The sequence below is a fragment of the Pleurodeles waltl genome, chromosome 4_1 (assembly GCF_031143425.1).
Source record: "Pleurodeles waltl isolate 20211129_DDA chromosome 4_1, aPleWal1.hap1.20221129, whole genome shotgun sequence".
Taxonomy (NCBI): Eukaryota; Metazoa; Chordata; class Amphibia; order Caudata; family Salamandridae; genus Pleurodeles; species Pleurodeles waltl.
Window position 1 is genome coordinate 390,473,055 of NC_090442.1, and position 20,638 is coordinate 390,493,692.

General features: G+C 43.7%; 1 protein-coding gene across 1 annotated transcript in view; it reads right to left on the minus strand.

Moving 5' to 3' along the window:
* The window catches only part of LMNTD1 (lamin tail domain containing 1), a 1,007,849-nt gene that overhangs the window by 88,564 nt on the left and 898,647 nt on the right, over positions 1-20,638 (minus strand). Inside the window, exons 13-15 of the mRNA XM_069228593.1 lie at positions 16,433-16,552; positions 14,413-14,648; positions 5,609-5,781 (exon numbers count right to left, since the gene is read on the minus strand). Of these exons, the coding sequence (XP_069084694.1) occupies positions 5,609-5,781; positions 14,413-14,648; positions 16,433-16,552 (529 nt within the window). The remainder of the gene's footprint in view (positions 1-5,608; positions 5,782-14,412; positions 14,649-16,432; positions 16,553-20,638) is intronic.

Consider the following 20,638-nt stretch of genomic DNA (forward strand, 5'->3'; position numbering starts at 1 on the left):
GGGCCAGTAACTCCACCCCAACTAAACTGAATTATAGCTAAGGGAAGAAACTTAGTGGAGTTATGGACATCAATAATTTTATACTGTTGTCCAATGATGTGTTGTTCAGGAGCCACTAGGTTTTCAGTCACCAAAGTGATACTGGCACCTGTGTCCCTGTAGGCCAAGGCCTCAACACCATTTATTGAAACTGTCTGCCTGTACTTATCCATTGTAAGGGGACAAGCAGCCAGTGTGGCAAGGCCAATGCCACTAGGTGTGACAGAAACTGTCTTGGGACTGACTACCCCAGTTTCTATGATGGACCCATAAGTGAACCCAACTACACCCTTTGCTTGACTGTTGCCAGCAGTCCCACCACTAGTACCACTACTGCTAGGGGCACTAGAGCTTGATGTATTAGTGGTGGTAGACTCAGGGGGTTTACCTGGACAGGACTTATCCCCTGGCCTATGGCCTCTGTCTTTACACACAAAGCACCAAGGCTTTTTAATGTGTGCAGGTTGAGAAGAAGAGGAAGAATTTGTTTTATCCCCACCCTCTGAAGAGTGTTTAAGATTTGAAGTGGGATCTTTGGTTTTACCCTTATCCCCATGCTTATCTTGAGATTTTTCACCATCTTTCTTCTTGCCATCCTTGTCACCACCTGTATGAACTTTTCTGTTCACTCTTGTTCTGACCCATTTGTCTGCCTTCTTTCCCAATTCTTGGTGAGAGGTCAGATCTGAGTCCACCAAGTACTGGTGCAACAAATCAGACACACAGTTATTAAGTATATGCTCTCTCAGGATCAAGTTATACAGGCTTTCATAATCAGTAACTTTACTGCCATGTAACCACCCCTCCAAGGCCTTCACTGAATGGTCAACAAAATCAACCCAGTCTTGTGAAGACTCCTTTTTGGTCTCTCTGAACTTCATCCTGTACTGTTCAGTGGTTAAGCCATAACCATCCAGGAGTGCATTCTTAAGAACTGCAAAATTATTGGCATCACTTTCTTTTACAGTAAGGAGCCTATCCCTACCCTTTCCACTAAATGATAGCCATAGGATAGCAGCCCACTGCCTTTGAGGGACATCCTGTACAACACAGGCCCTCTCAAGTGCAGCAAACCACTTGTTAATGTCATCCCCCTCCTTATAAGGGGGAACTATCTTGTGCAGATTCCTAGAATCATGGTCTTTTGCAGGATGACTATTGGGAATACTGCTGCGGCCACCATGGGTTTCTAAACCCAATTTCTGTCTTTCCTTCTCTAGTTCTAAGGACTGTCTATCCAAATCCAGCTGTTGCTTCTTAAGCTTCAGTCTGGTTTGTTCCACTCTCAATTTATTGAGCTCCCTTTCTAACAATCTGTCATCAGGGTGGGTGGGAGGGACATGTCTAGAAACAGAGGTATGATGAGAATTGACAGAAGGAGACCTATCCCTTACAGAGGCCACCCTAACAGCTTGGTTAACAAAAACATCACTTCTACTGTGGTGAGAAGGAATACTCTTGCTAGGATGTGAGACAACACTATCTGTATGGTGTGACTCTACATCAGTACCAACTATGCTAGGCTGTCTAGTAATGGGCAGGCTAGGAAGTTTCTTTCCTGAATCTTTTCCTAGGGGAGTCCCTGGATCAGATTGGGAACCATTAGCGACTTTTTCAACAGATGGGGCCCTTTTGGCCTTATCTTGTTCTCTAAGCATGTTAAGCAATAATTCCAAAGAAGGATTCTTCCCTACACTCAAAACTCTCTCTATGCAGAGACTCCTTGCTCCTTTCCAGCTAAGGTGATCATATGCAAGTTTGGACAGATCAACATTTTGGCCTGTGCCAGACATTTTTAGAAAGAGTTTAAGTGACAGAAAACGAGAAAAAAGTTTTCAGAACTTTTTAGAAAGACAGAAAAAAAACTTTAAAAACTTTAAAGAACTTTTTAGAAAGTTTAGAGGTACTTTTTAGCACTTTAGAAAAGAGGTGAGAAAAGAAATGCAAAACTTTTTGGTTAGGTGTACATACACAGAACTTGTTTTGTATATTTTTCTCTTATGAAAAGTACAATGACAAAAGTGGTAAGTAGTCTCAAAGCACTTATCCCACCGCTGCACAACCAATGTAGGAGGCTGGACTGGCTTGTAGTGAGTACCAAGGGGTACTTACACCTTGCACCAGGCCCAGTTATCCCTTATTAGTGTATAGGGTGTCTAGCAGCTTAGGCTGATAGATAATGGTAGCTCAGCAGAGCAGCTTAGGCTGAACTAGGAGACGAGTGAAGCTCCTACAGTACCACTAGTGTCATATGCACAATATCATAAGAAAACACAATACACAGATATACTAAAAATAAAGGTACTTTATTTTTATGACAATATGCCAAAAGTATCTCAGTGAGTACCCTCAGTATGAGGATAGCAAATATACACAAGATATATGCACACAATACCAAAATATGCAGTAATAGTATTAGAAAACAGTGCAAACAATGTATAGTTACAATAGGATGCAATGGGGACACATAGGGATAGGGGCAACACAAACCATATACTCCAAAAGTGGAATGCGAACCACGAATGGACCCCAAACCTATGTGACCTTGTAGAGGGCCGCTGGGACTGTAAGAAAACAGTTAGGGTTAGAAAAATAGCCCACCCCAAGACCCTGAAAAGTGAGTGCAAAGTGCATTAAAGTTCCCCAAAGGACATAGAAGTTGTGATAGGGGAATTCTGCAGGAAAGACACAAATCAGCAATGCAACAACGATGGATTTCCAAACGAGGGTACCTGTGGAACAAGGGGACCAAGTCCAAAAGTCACAAGCAAGTCGGAGATGGGCAGATGCCCAGGAAATGCCAGCTGTGGGTGCAAAGAAGCTGCTACTGGACAGTAGAAGCTGAAGATTCTGCAGGAACGACAAGGGCTAGGAACTTCCCCTTTGGAGGATGGATTCCCCATGCCGTGAAGAGTCGTGCAGAAGTGTTTTCCTGAAGAAAGACTGCCAACAAGCCTTGCTGGCTGCAAATCATGCGATTAAGGTTTTTGGATGCTGCTGTGGCCCAGAAGGGACCAGGATGTCGCCAATTGTGTCTGGGGACAGAGGGGGCGTCAAGCAAGACATGGAGTCCTCTTAGAAGCAGACAGCACCCGCAGAAGTGCTGGAACAGGCACTACAAAGTGGAGTGAAACAGTGCTCACCCGAAGTTGCACAAAGGAGTCCCACGCCGCCGGAGGACAACTTAGGAGGTCGTGCAATGCAGGTTAGAGTGCCGTGGACCCAGGCTGGACTGTGCACAAAGGATTTCCGCCGGAAGTGCACGGAGGCCGGAGTAGCTGCAAAAGTTGCGGTTCCCAGTAATGCAGTCTGGCGTGGGGAGGCAAGGACTTACCTCCACCAAACTTGGACTGAAGAGTCACTGGACTGTGGGAGTCACTTGGACAGAGTTGCTGGATTCAAGGGACCTCGCTCGTTGTGCTGAGAGGAGACCCAGGGTACCGGTGATGCAGTTCTTTGGTGCTTGCGGTTGCAGGGGGACGATTCCGTCGACCCACGGGAGATTTCTTTGGAGCTTCTAGTGCAGAGAGGAGGCAGACTACCCCCACAGCATGCACCACCAGGAAAATAGTCGAGAAGGCGGCAGGATCAGCGTTACAGAGTTGCAGTAGTCGTCTTTGCTACTTTGTTGCAGTTTTGCAGGCTTCCAGCGCGGTCAGCAGTCGATTCCTTGGCAGAAGGTGAAGAGAGAGATGCAGAGGAACTCGGATGAGCTCTTGCATTCGTTTTCTAAGGAATCCCCAAAGACAGAGACCCTAAATAGCCAGAAAAGAGGGTTTGGCTACTTAGGAGAGAGGATAGGCTAGCAACACCTGAAGGAGCCTATCAGAAGGAGTCTCTGACGTCACCTGCTGGCACTGGCCACTCAGAGCAGTCCAGTGTGCCAGCAGCACCTCTGTTTCCAAGATGGCAGAGGTCTGGAGCACACTGGAGGAGCTCTGGGCACCTCCCAGGGGAGGTGCAGGTCAGGGGAGTGGTCACTCCCCTTTCCTTTGTCCAGTTTCGCGCCAGAGCAGGGCTGAGGGGTCCCTGAACTGGTGTAGACTGGCTTATGCAGAAATGGGCACCATCTGTGCCCATGAAAGCATTTCCAGAGGCTGGGGGAGGCTACTCCTCCCCAGCCCTAACACCATTTTCCAAAGGGAGAGGGTGTAACACCCTCTCTCTGAGGAAGTCCTTTGTTCTGCCTTCCTGGGCCAGGCCTGGCTGGACCGCAGGAGGGCAGAAACCTGTCTGAGGGGTTGGCAGCAGCAGCAGCTGCAGTGAAACCCCGGGAAAGGCAGTTTGGCAGTACCCAGGTCTGAGCTACAGACCTGTGGGATCATGGGATTGTGCCAACTATGCCCGGATGGCATAGAGGGGGCAATTCCATGATCATAGACATGTTACATGGCCATATTCGGAGTTACCATTGTGAAGCTACATATAGGTAGTGACCTATATGTAGTGCACGCGTGTAATGGTGTCCCTGCACTCACAAAGTCCGGGGAATTGGCCCTGAACAATGTGGGGGCACCTTGGCTAGTGCCAGGGTGCCCACACACTAAGTAACTTAGCACCCAACCTTTACTAGGTAAAGGTTAGACATATAGGTGACTTATAAGTTACTTAAGTGCAGTGTAAAATGGGTGTGAAATAACGTGGACGTTATTTCACTCAGGCTGCAGTGGCAGGCCTGTGTAAGAATTGTCAGAGCTCCCTATGGGTGGCAAAAGAAATGCTGCAGCCCATAGGGATCTCCTGGAACCCAATACCCTGGGTACCATAGTACCATATACTAGGGAATTATAAGGGTGTTCCAGTATGCCAATGTAAATTGGTAAAATTGGTCACTAGCCTGTTAGTGACAATTTGAAAGAAATGAGAGAGCATAACCACTGAGGTTCTGGTTAGCAGAGCCTCAGTGAGACAGTTAGGCACCACACAGGGAGCACATACATATAGGCCACAAACTTATGCGCACTGAGGTCCTGACTAGCAGGGTCCCAGTGGCACATAACAAACATACTGAAAACATAGGGTTTTCACTATGAGCACTGGGCCCTGGCTAGCAGGATCCCAGTGAGACAGTGAAAACACTCTGACATACACTCACAAACAGGCCAAAAGTGGGGGTAACAAGGCTAGAAAGTGGCTACTTTCTCACAACCACACTACCCCATCAGGTGTTTATGATGTTGATGCTCTTAGTACAATACCTTCAAAGGAGCAATCTGACGTCAAGAAATGCATAGCTGTAATAAGCAGTCAATGACCTAAAGACGAGAAATGTATATGATATGAAATGCACTTTTCTCAATTTCTGTTGTGAACTACTGCATTCTGAAATGGACTAGTGCACTGCATCTATTAGGTGTTCTATGGACTTCAATGTGAGCTTGGCCCTAGCCAGGAACGACCAATGCATTTGGTGCAAAAGCCCAAACTTTAGTCGGCCAAGCCTTAGGCCAAATGAGTTATGTGGGAAATAAATTAGAAAAACACGTAGAATGACTTTTAAAATGTAAATGTATGTTAAAATTGGGGGCAGGTGTGCCATAAGTAGCAGGTGTTTTATGTTTTCACTTACCGGAGGGCCGGTCAGGGATCGCAGTCTGCGCTCTGGACTGCCGACACTGACTGCTGCCGTCATTGCCCATGGCTGATGTCCTGCTTATAGCATAATCCGGATGTGTGGGGAAGGCTGTGCTCTGGGTCCAGGGGCTGGATATAGGAGGCAGGATCTTCGGTGGGCCCTTCTCTCTGCAAAAAGAATTTAAAGCGTTGTTCATGAAAATGAATTGTCTGCATTTGCAAAATCTTCTTTGATTTATTGAACCCTTTACAATTTATACAGGGAGTGCAGAATTATTAGGCAAGTTGTATTTTTGAGGATTAATTTTATTATTGAACAACAACCATGTTCTCAATGAACCCAAAAAACTCATTAATATCAAAACTGAATATTTTTGGAAGTAGTTTTTAGTTTGTTTTTAGTTTTAGCTATGTTAGGGGGATATCTGTGTGTGCAGGTGACTATCACTGTGCATAATTATTAGGCAACTTAACAAAAAAAAATATATACCCATTTCAATTATTTATCATTACCAGTGAAACCAATATAACATCTCAACATTCACAAATATACATTTCTGACATTCAAAAACAAAACAAAAACAAATCAGTGACCAATATAGCCACCTTTCTTTGCAAGGACACTCAAAAGCCTGCCATCCATGGATTCTGTCAGTGTTTTGATCTGTTCACCATCAACATTGCGTGCAGCAGCAACCACAGCCTCCCAGACACTGTTCAGAGAGGTGTACTGGTTTCCCTCCTTGTAAATCTCACATTTGATGATGGACCACAGGTTCTCAATGGGGTTCAGATCAGGTGAACAAGGAGGCCATGTCATTAGATTTCCTTCTTTTATACCCTTTCTTGCCAGCCACGCTGTGGAGTACTTGGACGCGTGTGATGGAGCATTGTCCTGCATGAAAATCATGTTTTTCTTGAAGGATGCAGACTTCTTCCTGTACCACTGCTTGAAGAAGGTGTCTTCCAGGAACTGGCAGTAGGACTGGGGGTTGAGCTTGACTCCATCCTCAACCCGAAAAGGCCCCACAAGCTCATCTTTGATGATACCAGCCCAAACCAGCACTCCACCTCCACCTTGCTGGCGTCTGAGTCGGACTGGAGCTCTCTGCCCTTTACCAATCCAGCCACGGGCCCATCCATCTGGCCCATCAAGACTCACTCTCATTTCATCAGTCCATAAAACCTTAGAAAAATCAGTCTTGAGATATTTCTTGGCCCAGTCTTGACGTTTCAGCTTGTGTGTCTTGTTCAGTGGTGGTCGTCTTTCAGCCTTTCTTACCTTGGCCATGTCTCTGAGTATTGCACACCTTGTGCTTTTGGGCACTCCAGTGATGTTGCAGCTCTGAAATATGGCCAAACTGGTGGCAAGTGGCATCGTGGCAGCTGCACGCTTGACTTTTCTCAGTTCATGGGCAGTTATTTTGCGCCTTGGTTTTTCCACACGCTTCTTGCGACCCTGTTGACTATTTTGAATGAAACGCTTGATTGTTCGATGATCACGCTTCAGAAGCTTTGCAATTTTAAGAGTGCTGCATCCCTCTGCAAGATATCTCACTATTTTGGACTTTTCTGAGCCTGTCAAGTCCTTCTTTTGACCCATTTTGCCAAAGGAAAGGAAGTTGCCTAATAATTATGCACACCTGATATAGGGTGTTGATGTCATTAGACCACACCCCTTCTCATTACAGAGATGCACATCACCTAATATGCTTAATTGGTAGTAGGCTTTCGAGCCTATACAGCTTGGAGTAAGACAACATGCATAAAGAGGATGATGTGGTCAAAATACTAATTTGCCTAATAATTCTGCACTCCCTGTAAACGCAAGTTTGGGGCTGTAAATGTATTCATTTCTACGTTCTTTCTACATTAAGTCCCATTGATTACATTTTTATGCATTGAAATACATCAACGTAAATTGGACTCATTCGTTGGGTGACGTACTGGCGTGATTTTAAGGAGTGTGGGCCAGATGTAGCAAAGGTTTTTATCCATTCTGTGTCTATGGGAAAAAGTGTTCGTACATATGGCCCTGTGTGTTTTAATCAGGGTCGCCCCAACTCTGTTGTTGAGTTGACCGCGCGGATGCGGCACGCGCATTTCTTACAATAATGCCCTCGGCCACCATGCTGTGCGCTTCGGAGCCATCACTTCCTCCTGATGTTGCAGCCGACGGAGGCAGCTCCTTGGGGTGAAGTGCAAGGCAGAGAAGTGTCTGTGCTGACAGAGCTTCCGTTTATTGAAAACAACTATTTCGCATTCAAAGATGCTATTCAGCAATTGCTGTAAAGGACAGTTAGGGTTCGGGAAAAGAGCATGGAATCAGAACTGGTTATAGCCCGTGACACATAAAACCTGGTTCCAAATCCAGCAAAGCAGAGAAAAAATCCACAGGGAAGAATGCGCAGGGCACACAGTAGGGTTGTGAGGGCAAAGGTATATATTTTCTACCTCTAATTGTTACTCAACTAACCAGTCCCCGATCTAAGTACAGCGGAAACGGCAGCGTGTCCACCATTTTTCCTTTGCCAGGTCGTCTCTGGAGAATTAGTTGCGCACTCTAGTTGAGTACCACAGACTGCTGCAAAATGTACACCTGGTCATCCACTGCTCCCGCTGAAGGGGTTTGGCTCGTTCAATGGCTCTTAGATTTTTCAACGCAGGGATGGCTTTAGTGATGTGATTTTGGTGGCCAGCAGCTCTGCTCTTAGTGTTTCCGGCGCTGTTGCTGTGACTCAAAGAGCACATAGGTGAGAGACGGAGATGTGGTTAAAAATCACTGCTCTGTATGTCTCTGCCAGCAGACTGGCTTGATTTTAAGGAGGGTCCATGCATTTCTCCTCAGCGGATGTAGTGTGTGTAGGAGGCTGGCCTGGTTTGTAGTGGGTACCTTGGGTACTCACACCTTATACTAGGACCAGTTAGCCCTTATTAGTGAAATGTAGTAGTGTTCTAGCAGCTTAGGCTGATGGAGATAGCTATAGCAGAGCAGCTTAGGCTGAACTAGGAGACATGCAAAGCTCATGCAATACCACTCATAGTTACACAGTACTTATACACATGTAAAGACAATGCTCAGTGTTACCAAAAATAAAGGTACTTATTTGGGTGACACAATACCCAAAATATCGTAGAGGCAATACTCCTTCTGGAGGTAAGTATTATACACAATATATACACTAGACACCAAAATTAGACAAGTAAATAGTTATAGAGCAATGCAATCAATAGGAAATGCTATAGATTGCAATGGGAGAAAATAGGTCAAGGGGCAACCCAAACCATATACTAAGAAAGTGGAATGCGAATCACGAATTCCCCCCTAGACAAGTGAAGTGTGTGCAGAATCGCTGGGAGAGTAAGAATACAGTAAAGGTAAGTAAATTACCCCACCCCAGAGCTCAGAAAAGCAGGAGTAAAGTACTGCAAGTTTCCTTAGGGCACACTACACCTTGTGATTGGGATTTTGCAGCAGCCAACCAAGTCTACAAAGAACAACTGCTGGATTCCTGGACCTGAAGACCTGCAAAGGAAGGGGACCAAGTCCAGAAGTCGAAAGAAGTTCCAGGAAAGGAAGGACAGGAGCCCCTGCCAACCCAGAAGAGTTCAAAAGAAGAATCCATGGTTAGTCGAAGACTGCAGAAATGCACCCTAGGAAGATGCCAGCGGGTTCCTGCATGATGCAAAAGATGTCCCACGACGTGAAGATCGTTGCAGATGTGATTTCGTATTGGAAGTCACCAACAAGCCTGGGCTACGACAAAAGTGTGTCAAAATGGTACTGGATGGACCCAGGAGGGGCATGAGGGCCTCAACTCTGTGTGAGGAGGAAGACGGGGCTCTTAGCACTTTAGAGAGCCCTCAGGATGCCAGCCAGCTCCCCCGGAGGTCCCAGGACATGGGGACAAAGGAGGTACAAAACGCAGTTGATGCAGCACAACAAAGGAAGGTTCCATGCCGCCGGAGAACAACTCAGCGAGCTGAGTGTCGCATGATAGAGTGTTGGGGACCTGGGCCAGGCTGTGCACAAAGGAATTTTGCAAATAGTGCACAGATGCCTCAGGAGGGGAAGAAGACGCAGTACACAGGGGTACCGTCGCTCTCAGGGAAGGCAAGGTCTTGCATCCTCCAAATTGCGTCAGCAGGACCTCAGGACAGTCTATGTCAATGATGTCCACCCTCTGTGCCCTTAGGAGCACGCTCGTTGCTGTGAGAGGAGCCCAAGGGTACCGGTCGTCATCTTGGAAGGTACCTGCTGGAGTAGGGGAGTGACTCTGTCACCCCACGGGAGATTTCTTCAGTCCTTCTGGTGCAGGACGAAGACAGGGAGTCCTCAGAGCATGCACACTGTGGAAACTGTTGCAGTTGCTGACTTGAAGCTGAGGTTGCTGAAGAAAAGTATCTCTTATAGATACTTTGTGGCAGTTACAGTGTTTCTTGAAGCAGGCTGCGGTTTGATCTGAGGTCAGAGGATGCTGAAATTGTTGCAGAGGATTCCTGAAGGAAACTTGCAAGTAGAATCTGAAGAAAACCCACAGTAGAGACCCTAAATAGCCCTGAGAGGGGGATTGGCTACCTTATCAGGTAAGGAACTATCAGGAGGGGTCTTTGATGTCACCTGCTGGCATTGGCCATTCAGAGGCCTCCAGAGTGCCCCCACACCTTGCAAAGCAATATGGCTGAAGTCTGGGACACACTGGAGGGGTTCTGGGCACTATCCCTAGGGTGGTGATGGACAGGGGAGTGGTCACTCTCCTTTCCTTCGTCCAGTTTCGTGCCAGAGCAGAGGAGAAGGTGTCCCTGAACCGGTGTAGACTGGCTTATGCAAGGAGGGCACCATCTGTGCTCTTCAAAGCATTTCCAGAAGCTAGGAGAGGTTACCCCTCCCCAGCCTGTAACACCTATTTCCAAAGGGAGAGGGTGTAGCACCCTGCTCTCAGAGGAAATGCTTTGTTCTGCCTTCCTGGGACTGGGCTGCCCAGACCCCAGGAGGGCAGAACCCTGTCTGTGAAGGTGGCAGCAGCTGTAGCTGCAGTGCAAGCCTCGGAGAGCTGGTTTAGCCGTACTGGGGGTCCATGGTGGAGCCCCCAGGATGCATGGAATTGGCTCCCCAATACCAGATTTGGAATAGGGGGACAATTCCATGATCTTAGACATGTTACATGGCCATATTCGGATTTACCATTGTGAAGATACTTATAGGTATTGACCTATATGTAGTGCACACGTGTAATGGTGTCTCTGCACTCACAAAGTCTGGGGAAATGGCCCTGAACTCTGTGGGGGCACCTTTGCTAGTGCAGGGGTGCCCTCACACTTAGTAAGTTTGCACCTAACCTTCAGCACGTGAAGGTTAGACATATAGGTGTCTTATAAGTTACTTAAGTGCAGTGAAAATGGCTGTGAAATAACGTGTGCGTTATTTCATGCAGGCTGCAATGGCAGGCCTGTGCAAGGGTTTGTCTGAGCTCCCTATGGATGGTAAAAGAAATGCTGCAGCCCAAATGGATCTCCTGGAACCCCAATGCCCTGGGTACCTAGGTACCATATACTAGGGACTTATAAGGGGGGTCCAGTGTGCCAATTGAAATTGGTCAATTAAGTCACTAGCCTACAGTGACAATTTTAAAAGTAGAGAGATCATAAGCACTGAGATTCTGGTTAGCAGAGCCTCAGTGACACAGTCAAGCACTACTGACAACACATACATTAGGCCAGGACTAGCAGGATCCCAGTGAGACAGGCAAAACACACTGACGTATAGGTTTTTATCTATGAGCACTGGGGTCCTGGCTAGCAGGATCCCAGTGACACAATAAAAACACACTGACACACACTCACAAACAGGCCAAAAGTGGGGGTAACCATGCTAAAAAGAGGCTACTTTCTCACAGCACACATCTGTTGGGGTGCAGGGGTGGGGCATGAACGTCAATTCGCCAAAATTCCAGGGGTAGCGTAGGTGACACAACAAGCCATTTAACCTTTACTTTCACCCACAATCTCATGCTTACACATACACCCACATTCCAACATACACACACTCGCTCTCACTTAAACACACTCTCAACCGCAAGCACGCACACAGCATACACTTACAATCTTTTTTTACTTACCTCACCTGCCAGGGAGGGTCATATTCCAGCAAATTGTAATTTATTTTTTATTACATTAATAGTGAATAATAAAGTATTATTAACTCTCAGTGTAATAAACATTTTTAGCAGATAACAAGGAAAGTGTAGCTGTCCCCCTCTGAGGCCAGAGGTTGCAAAGGCAGTGTCAGGGGTCGCAAGGAGGAAGACAGGTGTTTCAGCTGCGACCCCTGGCGACCACTAAATTACGTCCATGTGTGGTGGGGTGGAGGGGCTCCAACTTAGTGCTCTCAGGCATTGCACTAACTGTATTCCACTTCCAATGTGGCACCGTCAGTGCTCCTCCCGACAGGGACTTTGCCATTGTTCCCGTATCAATAGGGACAAAGGAAAATATTTAATATGGGGAAAGTGTTAACTCGTTTGCATGAGGTTATGCCATGGAAGGGAGGTCACCATGAGATTGTAAGGGTGCAAAATGTGACTGCACCACCTTCTGTAATACGTGTCTGGTGCACCCACGGGCATTTCTCCAAAACAGCTCCTGCATCCCCTCAAGATCTTTAATTTGATGACATGATGAGTAGGAGAAGAACAATGAAGTTTCTTAAATGTCAATGCGCTACTTTGAATCTGCCCTATGCATGTGCCTGCCGAGTTTACTGATGTAGATGTTTACGGACTGCGACCATAACATCAATTTTATGTTTTCATTTGTCAACCTGGGGGCAGCAAGAAAGTTCACTCTTAGGTGAACTCAGGTACAATTTTGAAGGTCAGTAAGAATTTTTTTTATCACATCTATTGAGTGTGTCACTATAGCTGAACAATAGAAAATAAAAATAAATATTCTATTTTACACTTTAACTTTTTCAGTGGAAAAATAGGTCATTTCTCTGTTTTTCAATATTATTTACATGTGGTTTCGAGTTTAATTCTAGGTCAGGAGAAAGGTTGTAGATTTGGTACTGGTGGTAATGATTACTAAGAGAAATGCTTGGTTGGGGAAATTATTTTTTAAACAAGCATTGGCAAAGCCGATAGCTCGTGCTTACCTTGAGAGCTCTTAATATTGCAATTTAAAAAGCCTGACGCAGTGTAAAAACAAAAGAAAAATAATTGCTTTTGTATACATCTATGAGATCATGAATTTATTATGTGACAATGCAGAATATTTTTGGGAAGGTAAGACAATCTCTTATATATTGTAAGCAAGCACACAGCACGAAGATTAATGATACACCAAACAGCAATTGGCATATGGTTAGAGACAAAATCCCATTTGGACACAACCAAAGCCTGATGTATGTCCATAGGAAATAATTGGTACCACAATTCTGAGTGATCAGATTTCCCAAGGTCCTTTGAATATGTGAAACAAAAAGGTGGACAGGATAAATTACTGGGAGTCCCGGGGCATCTTGGTAGAGGGTCAAACTTGCCAGGTCTAATTTTTTAATTGGTTTAAATCCTTAGTTAACGAAGTCAACTAATAATCAGTGTATGGTAGCAATAGTTGCCAATGTCAGATGCTTCTAAAAGATCAAGCTAGACAGAAGACATATCATTTTGGTGTCCGCTTAGCGATGGAAGTCATTAAACATCTGAAAGGTAGCAGTTTCAGTGATGCAACAACTTTGGAAGCCAGGTGGATAGGCGGTCTTGAAAACTATTTACCAAGATGCGTGTAATCAATTACATAGCCACTATCCTCTGCATGTCCTTTCCTAAAAAAAGGAAGAATAATATTAGGTTGGCATTTATTGAGGCAATCTGGATACAAAGATGAGGGATTCTTTCCCCAAATGCTCTTGTTTATTGATGATTGTTACAGATGTTGAGCATCAATAGTGAATACATGAGTATTAAAAATCTCCTGTAGAAAAATATGCTTTGCTTTATTTCTTTTGAGGTCTCACACAAAAAATGCAACCCTCTAATTCTGAGTTGCAGGAACACCCTTGTCACACTTGTTGTGTAATTTAAATCTTTTCATGGTCTTTGTGGCAATGGCAGTCAGGTGGCACACAAACCAGGAAGCAAGATGTGTTCTAGTCGGTGGTGGACGTCTGTGAAACTGCCTTGCACCATCACAGAGCGAAGATAGAAGCTCCACTGCAGGATGTCTGAAGACTAGAATCCAGATGAGAAATGTTTGGACTCAACGGCCTTTCCCCCTTCACTAATCCTGTGATCGCGCTCCCTTCAGACTGTCCCCTGACCAGTTTGTTTGGAGGTAAAAAACACTCCTTGGCAGATGCGAGTATCATTGAAGGTCTGAGTTATTTCTCTGAAAAGGCCCATATCCAATACTGTTCAGTTTAGGAGAACCGATCAATTTTGACCAGTGCTGATGATTACACATAAGTTTATCAATAAAGGCTTCTGCATTATAACCTTATTTATAAGTGCGGCCAATGTGCACTGCTCAAGACAAGTTCAAATTGCACAAATACATCATTTACATGGAATATGTATGGTGGATCCCTGTAAATGCCTCAAATGGAAGTTTGTCTATCTCATTCTTACCACTATCAACAGAGAAATGGAAGGATTAATCCAGTACATTTTGTGAGATTCAATAATATGTTTGTCACGTTATAAAGGAAGAATGGAACAATATTGCTGAGAATTTGTTTACCTATAGTGGAGTAGCTAATCATTCTTCTAAAAAAAGCTCACACTATTCTGATAGTAATACCTTTTAATTAATACGGGGGTGGCACCCTCCATTTGATGCCTGTGTGTGGTTTCCAGCATCGGGGTGCTTGGCTTCGACTGCATCTTTCCAGGTCCACTCTGTTCGTGAACTTTTCCAATGTGATCCTTTTCCATCATGACAGTGTGTTGTGAGTTATTCTGAGCTTCCTCCTCAGTATCACATTTCTGGTAGGCTGATGGTTTACTCCACCGCACGGGGGTGTACCAAGCAACCGCCTAAGCAAGAGAAGCACACCAATCAGCTACCAGCCACATAAACAGATGAAAAGATAGTGTTCACATTTAGAAGGTCCTCACCACCCACATGATATGCATGCAAAATAAGACGCTCATGATGTCCTGTAGGACAACCGTATACTCTTTCATTTACACATCAACATTCATTTCAACACACTTGGCTTCACAGTAACACTAGTATTGTCCCCAGCAAGTTACATAGCTCTAACATAGATTTGAAGCATAGTGTTGCACACCGTGTCCTTACTTTTCACCCACATAGAGTATTAAGAATATCTGGTTGGTCTCCTTTGTGCAGCTTACACTATGAGTAGGTTCTACTTGATAATAGTTTGTTTTAAGTCTCTTCTCCCCATACTTGCTTATTAGGGCAATTATAGGTACCTCTTTAAGGTAATCATTTTAACCACAATTTAATAATACATGCAGTATCCATAGAATGTTTACTGAGCGCTCCCCAAAAACATAACACATTTTGCATGAAATGTTCTAATTGTCTATTGGAGAGACACAATGCCGATCTATTTAGTTTTGTGAATTTCAAACTAGAGAGTAATAAGTCTCGCAAATTTATTGTCAAGCTGAAACTAGGGTTTTATACCAAGCTTCTAATCTAATGAGAGGACTCAAGAGAAATCTTCCCATCTCTGTGAATAAAGGACTAATATATCAAAAATTGGCCACAAAGTAGTGTCTGTTTTTGCACAGTTCTGCAACCTACTTTTGTGCTCTGGAACAGATGTATGGACGAGCTGTATGCACTATTTTCGTTTAATGTAAGCTGCGTCATATTTATTGAAGGTGCAAGATTACTTGTATAAATCTAGTGAATGGCTGCAAATGCAGTGATGGAGGGTGACGGATAATTGACCTCACCATGGAATTCATATTTGCAAAATGTTGTGATGGCAGCCCTTGTCTTACATTAGTCAATGTGATTTTTTGTACATATACAATCAATATTTTAGTTTCTTAGAATAATTTGCTTTGAAAGCCATTTTTAGGACCAATACTGTTTGAAATGCTTCTGTTACAAAATCTATTTCTGATCAAGTTGATGAGGGGGTAGTACTTTTACCCAGAAGGGAAAAGAAACTCCCAAGTAAATAAAAAGGACATCAAGACTTTACAAGTTCCTCTGTCAGAGACACCTTTAGGAATTTAGGCTAATGTTTTCCAGTAAATGGTCCAAACCCTTGTACCGATGCAGAGTGCACCAGCTCATTTGGGATGTTGAAATGAGATGAACTCGCAAAGAGATCTCCCAAATTCCATCCAGGGTCTTTGGCAAGCATTCCAGCCCATTGGCTTTCTCCTGAACTATAGGAAGGCTAAAAGTGAGCACTGCCAAGAAGTCCTAAGAAAGAGGCGAGTGGAAGAGGGTTGGATCCACTCAATGCACTCAGCTCAAGAAGTGTCAATCGAATCTTCATTAATTAACTTTGAAACCTTTCATGGGGACAGGAACCAACACAAATACCAATAAAAGGGGCCATGAAGCATCTGCTGCATTTGGCTATGTAAATTTGCAATAACTGTGGACTGAATTGTTTGCCATCTGACAATCCAGATTTATTTATCAAGTGCTAACATTATTTTTACCCATTGGAGTACACTCAAGCATAACTTTTAAATTTCAACATGCTTCTTCCCATGGACACATGCTTCATAAAATATTGTGTTTTTTTTATAACGCTGTTATTCATTTCCTGTGTCTGCCTATGAAATATAATTTTCTCTAAAACAAGAATAAGGCCACTCACCTGACCACTGGGTTTGCACAGAATAGTTGTGTAGTCTGGACCTGTCCTAAACTTGCTCAGTTCCTTCCACACTAAATCGGTTGGAGAATTATGAGTTACGTTTGCTTCGGCTGCCCATACCTGTAGAAAATAAGCAGGAAACAACTGTGATTTTGGCATCCTGTGATGAAGGTGTATAAAATCAAATCAAAAGAAAACAAACAAATTAATACAAATATTGAATTATGGAGATAAGCACAGAAGTGGTTTTACATGCACACCAATGGATTTTTCAGGACCTGAATTTTTATTGTCTTTAAAATATAGACTTACAAAGTCACACATTACACTGTGTCAGTAGAAAGTTAAACAATGTTAAGACAAAATAACAACATAGACTTCATATAAGTGTTTACCAGTTATAAACATGCATGGAAAGAACAATGCTAAATCACCAACTGGAGATACAAAAACTAGCAAAATAAATAAATTAATAATCACTTATATCCCAAATAAATAGTCATCATACATTTTAAGATATTTCTTTCAGATATTATCAACCAACTCTTTTTATTCCCTCAGTTGAAAGGTTGGCATGTTGTTTATCCAGATGTCGACGAATAGTGGAGCATGCTATTTCAAACTTCTTAAACAGACTTTTCTCGTGACCATAGTTGCCTTTATCAACCAAAATGAAAAAGTTGTAGGTCTGTGATGTATTAAAAAAAGTAAAATATTATGATACAAGTACTGACCTAAGAACAATCTCCTTGCGCAGAACCAATGTCATTTTGCCTTGCACTTCCCTGCATGGCATGCAATGCCATGGCCAACTAGCACTCACATGTAGGACTGGCATTAGGTCTGTTACACCTCCAGCAATCTGTATCCCTTTCAGCTTTTATTTATTCATCAAATATGGGGATCAATAGGAGCGAATCACCATCTTTTGCTGGGTGTAGACTGTGAATGGATTAGGACTCAGTTTTGACACCTTAGACAAAAAACCTAGTTCAAATTTATTCTTCAGTATTTATCTGCAGCTTTTTCTCCTAATCAATTCTGCTTGTCCGAGTATATGTAAATACTGGGGGTGAGTCAGGCAAATAAATAATAACACACAGAGGTTTGGATACGATAAATACCCAATTAGGGCAGGTAGAGCCTAGGCACAGAGAGATATTTCACTAACAGAAGGCTTGATATGGCCTTCAGATTATTGGAAAATAGTTACTGTATAGTTGTGTACATGCTAGCCCACCACGGTGATGCCTTTCCCTAGCCAAAGTCATAGTGAAACTTAATACATTTCAATTTTATTTCTGAATTTTATAAATTTAGCAACTTGAGGCTTGAGTCTATTTCCCAACACTGTAGGCCAGCCAGCTTGACAAAATGTACATTATTGGTCTACATAAGCTGTAGGGAAGCACTCACGAGAAGATGGTGATTTAAATAATGACCTAGTGACGAGTTTCTTGACCTTGTGGGGAGGGCTGGGGACGAGCACTGGGTAAGACACAGGGCTTGTGGATATTCCAAGTGTCTGAACAACCGAGCCTCCCTTTTATCATAGAAACATTGAGCTTGTAGTTTGAAAAAAATGACCTTATTGACTGCAACAACAAAAAGAAATACACAAACTACTGCCAAAAGCATAGCAACCATTGTCAAGGAGCTCACAGAGTACCAAAGAGGTTCAATAATCATGGCAGTCAGTTCATTTTAATTGAATTAGTTTACCAATATAGTAGCATTAACATTTGACTACAGCATATATTTCTATATTTCTTCTTTGCCTGCTTCTGCAATCTACAGAGATTCAGGAAGAGAATAGTTTTGTACATTAATTAATTATAAACCCTTTTCTGGTGCATTCATTTAAATCTGGAGCTAGATTCTGGTAAAATTAATTCCAAGACTCCCACTATTAGCCTTCCATTGAGTCCTAAATCCTCTTTTTGATCTTTATCTAAATCAGACTCCTTGAATGATTTCTCCATTATATATATTCTTGCTCGCTCTGTGCTTCAGTTAAGGCTACATTCTGGTACATTGCCGGTAAACGTGGTAGAAGTTTAGTCTCTAGTGTTCGTAGAAAGTACACATCCTTACGTAGTGACATTTCGTAGAACATCTGCGTGTTAGTTATAAAAACACTTTCTAGTCCTAGTACACGTCAGAGGGAGATTCTGACCAGGAACCTACAACTAGATGCTGACTGCCCCGTTGCAGATGCTGATGCAGAGTACAGGCCTTTGCTCAGGTATGAGGGTTGATGTCCTCCCGGGGAAACCTGAAAGGCAGGCTTAGAGCTTCATATGCTGTGCTCAGAATATAACTTAGAGAGAACCTAATCTAGTTGCACTATGATAGCCTTATTCTTGTGCTTCACTCTCATCGTTACTATTTTAATCCTACTGTGTTGTGTAGTTCTGTTTATTGCAGCTCATGCTTTGCTATCTAAAATGCAGTCGTTTTATTCAATCAATCTTAAAACATAAACTGCCTTTGTCATTTCTATATGAGACCGCATTGTGTATGAGAGAACCTGTTGTGACCTGAGTGACCACAGATGTCTTGCGCTCGGCTGCCCAATTGTCTCTTCCTTTCAGGAGAGATAAGGCACTGCTAGTTAGCCGGAGTAAAACCCGGATTTGGGGTGACAAGGGTCCTTCACCGTGGGTCAGACTTAGTCCCCCACACTGCGAACGATCTTGCCGCCCAAAAATCGAGTAGTCTCATTAGGATAATGAGAGCCTACGCGACAACCCTATCTCTATGTAGGATATGCCCATCTTTGGCGTCATGCCACGCTCCCAGATTTTCATCCTATCTGTTTAGCTATCTTTAGAACTCTGTGCACTTTACCCCTTCTAACCAGTAGTATAGCTCCTGTGCTTTTTCTTCAAACATGATTGAAATGGCATACTCTTATTTGGCATGTTTTACATGCCTATAAGTCCCCAGTATAAGGTACATAGTGAACCCAGTAACACCACTAGTGGACTGCAGCACCTATTGTACCATCCACCACAGTGGCAGTGCTAACATGGTTTCAGGCCTACCATTATAGCCTGGCTTCTGCAGTTTTAAACCTGAACCCCAACCTGTCAAAATTACCCTTTCTGACAGGAAAAAAATCCCTCTTTACACCCCAATGTAAGCCTCGAAGTCCACAAGGTCAAGTACATGGTATTAGAAAGTGGGACATGTAAAAAATTAATATTACCAAAGCTGTTTTCACTGCAGAAGGCATAGTGTTCAAATGATGGCAACCTGAGTATAGAATAAAATACTAATACTGTATGTCGAGAATGGGACTATATAACTATTTTTAATAGTAATTAAAATGTAATTCAATGGTGAAGTTGGATTTTTAATATAATAAAGTTTTCACTGCCTGACGTTCCTAGAGGCTAAAAGGTATTCCATGTTTCTAAAGAGCAAAACAAAATGCTGACCTCAATGGGCAGACATTACTCCTTTGACCTCCACAGAATATGCACAGATTATGTAGGGGTGGGGCTCTGGGCATCCTTTTCAACACTACAATGTCAGATCCTGCTTGAGTGCCCAATCCTGCTTGACAGGTCTGCTGGGTTCACAGATTACACGTGGGAGGCACTTGAAAGGGAGAGAACAAGATGCCAAGATAAGTCTTGTTGATCACTGTCTGGTTGCCTTTGTTCTACCAGACTTGTGTCCCTGGGATGGCTGTGGGCACAGTGCCTGTTCCAAACTGGATGTTAGTATTAGAGTGGGAAGACACTAGGATCAACATAGTACACTCCCCCCACACACACCCAGCTCTCAGATCTTCAGTTTAGTGTGGCTGAACACTTTCGCCATCTTGAAAATGCCCTGACACATTACATTTTGGTATTGTTTGGAGTATGGCAAACAGAAACTACTGAAAAAGTGTTTATAGTTGACTTCAGGAACCTTTACCCCATTTATTAGGGAAGGGACAAGAGTCACCCCACCCACTAGCTCATGCCATGTGTAAGTATGGCATCTTCAGACATTTACTTCAGAACACTTCCTGGCCCTGTGGAACTTGCTGTCTGTGACCTGAGAGGACCCTGAAGCACTGGGCATGCTCCCTTTTGTACCCAGGACAAAGACTTGGACGCCAAGTGTCAGCTGACTGACCTCCTGTGTGGCTACAGGGAGACAACAAGCTGCAAGAGGCCTTTTCCTGGAAGACGAAGCTGGCCAGTAGCA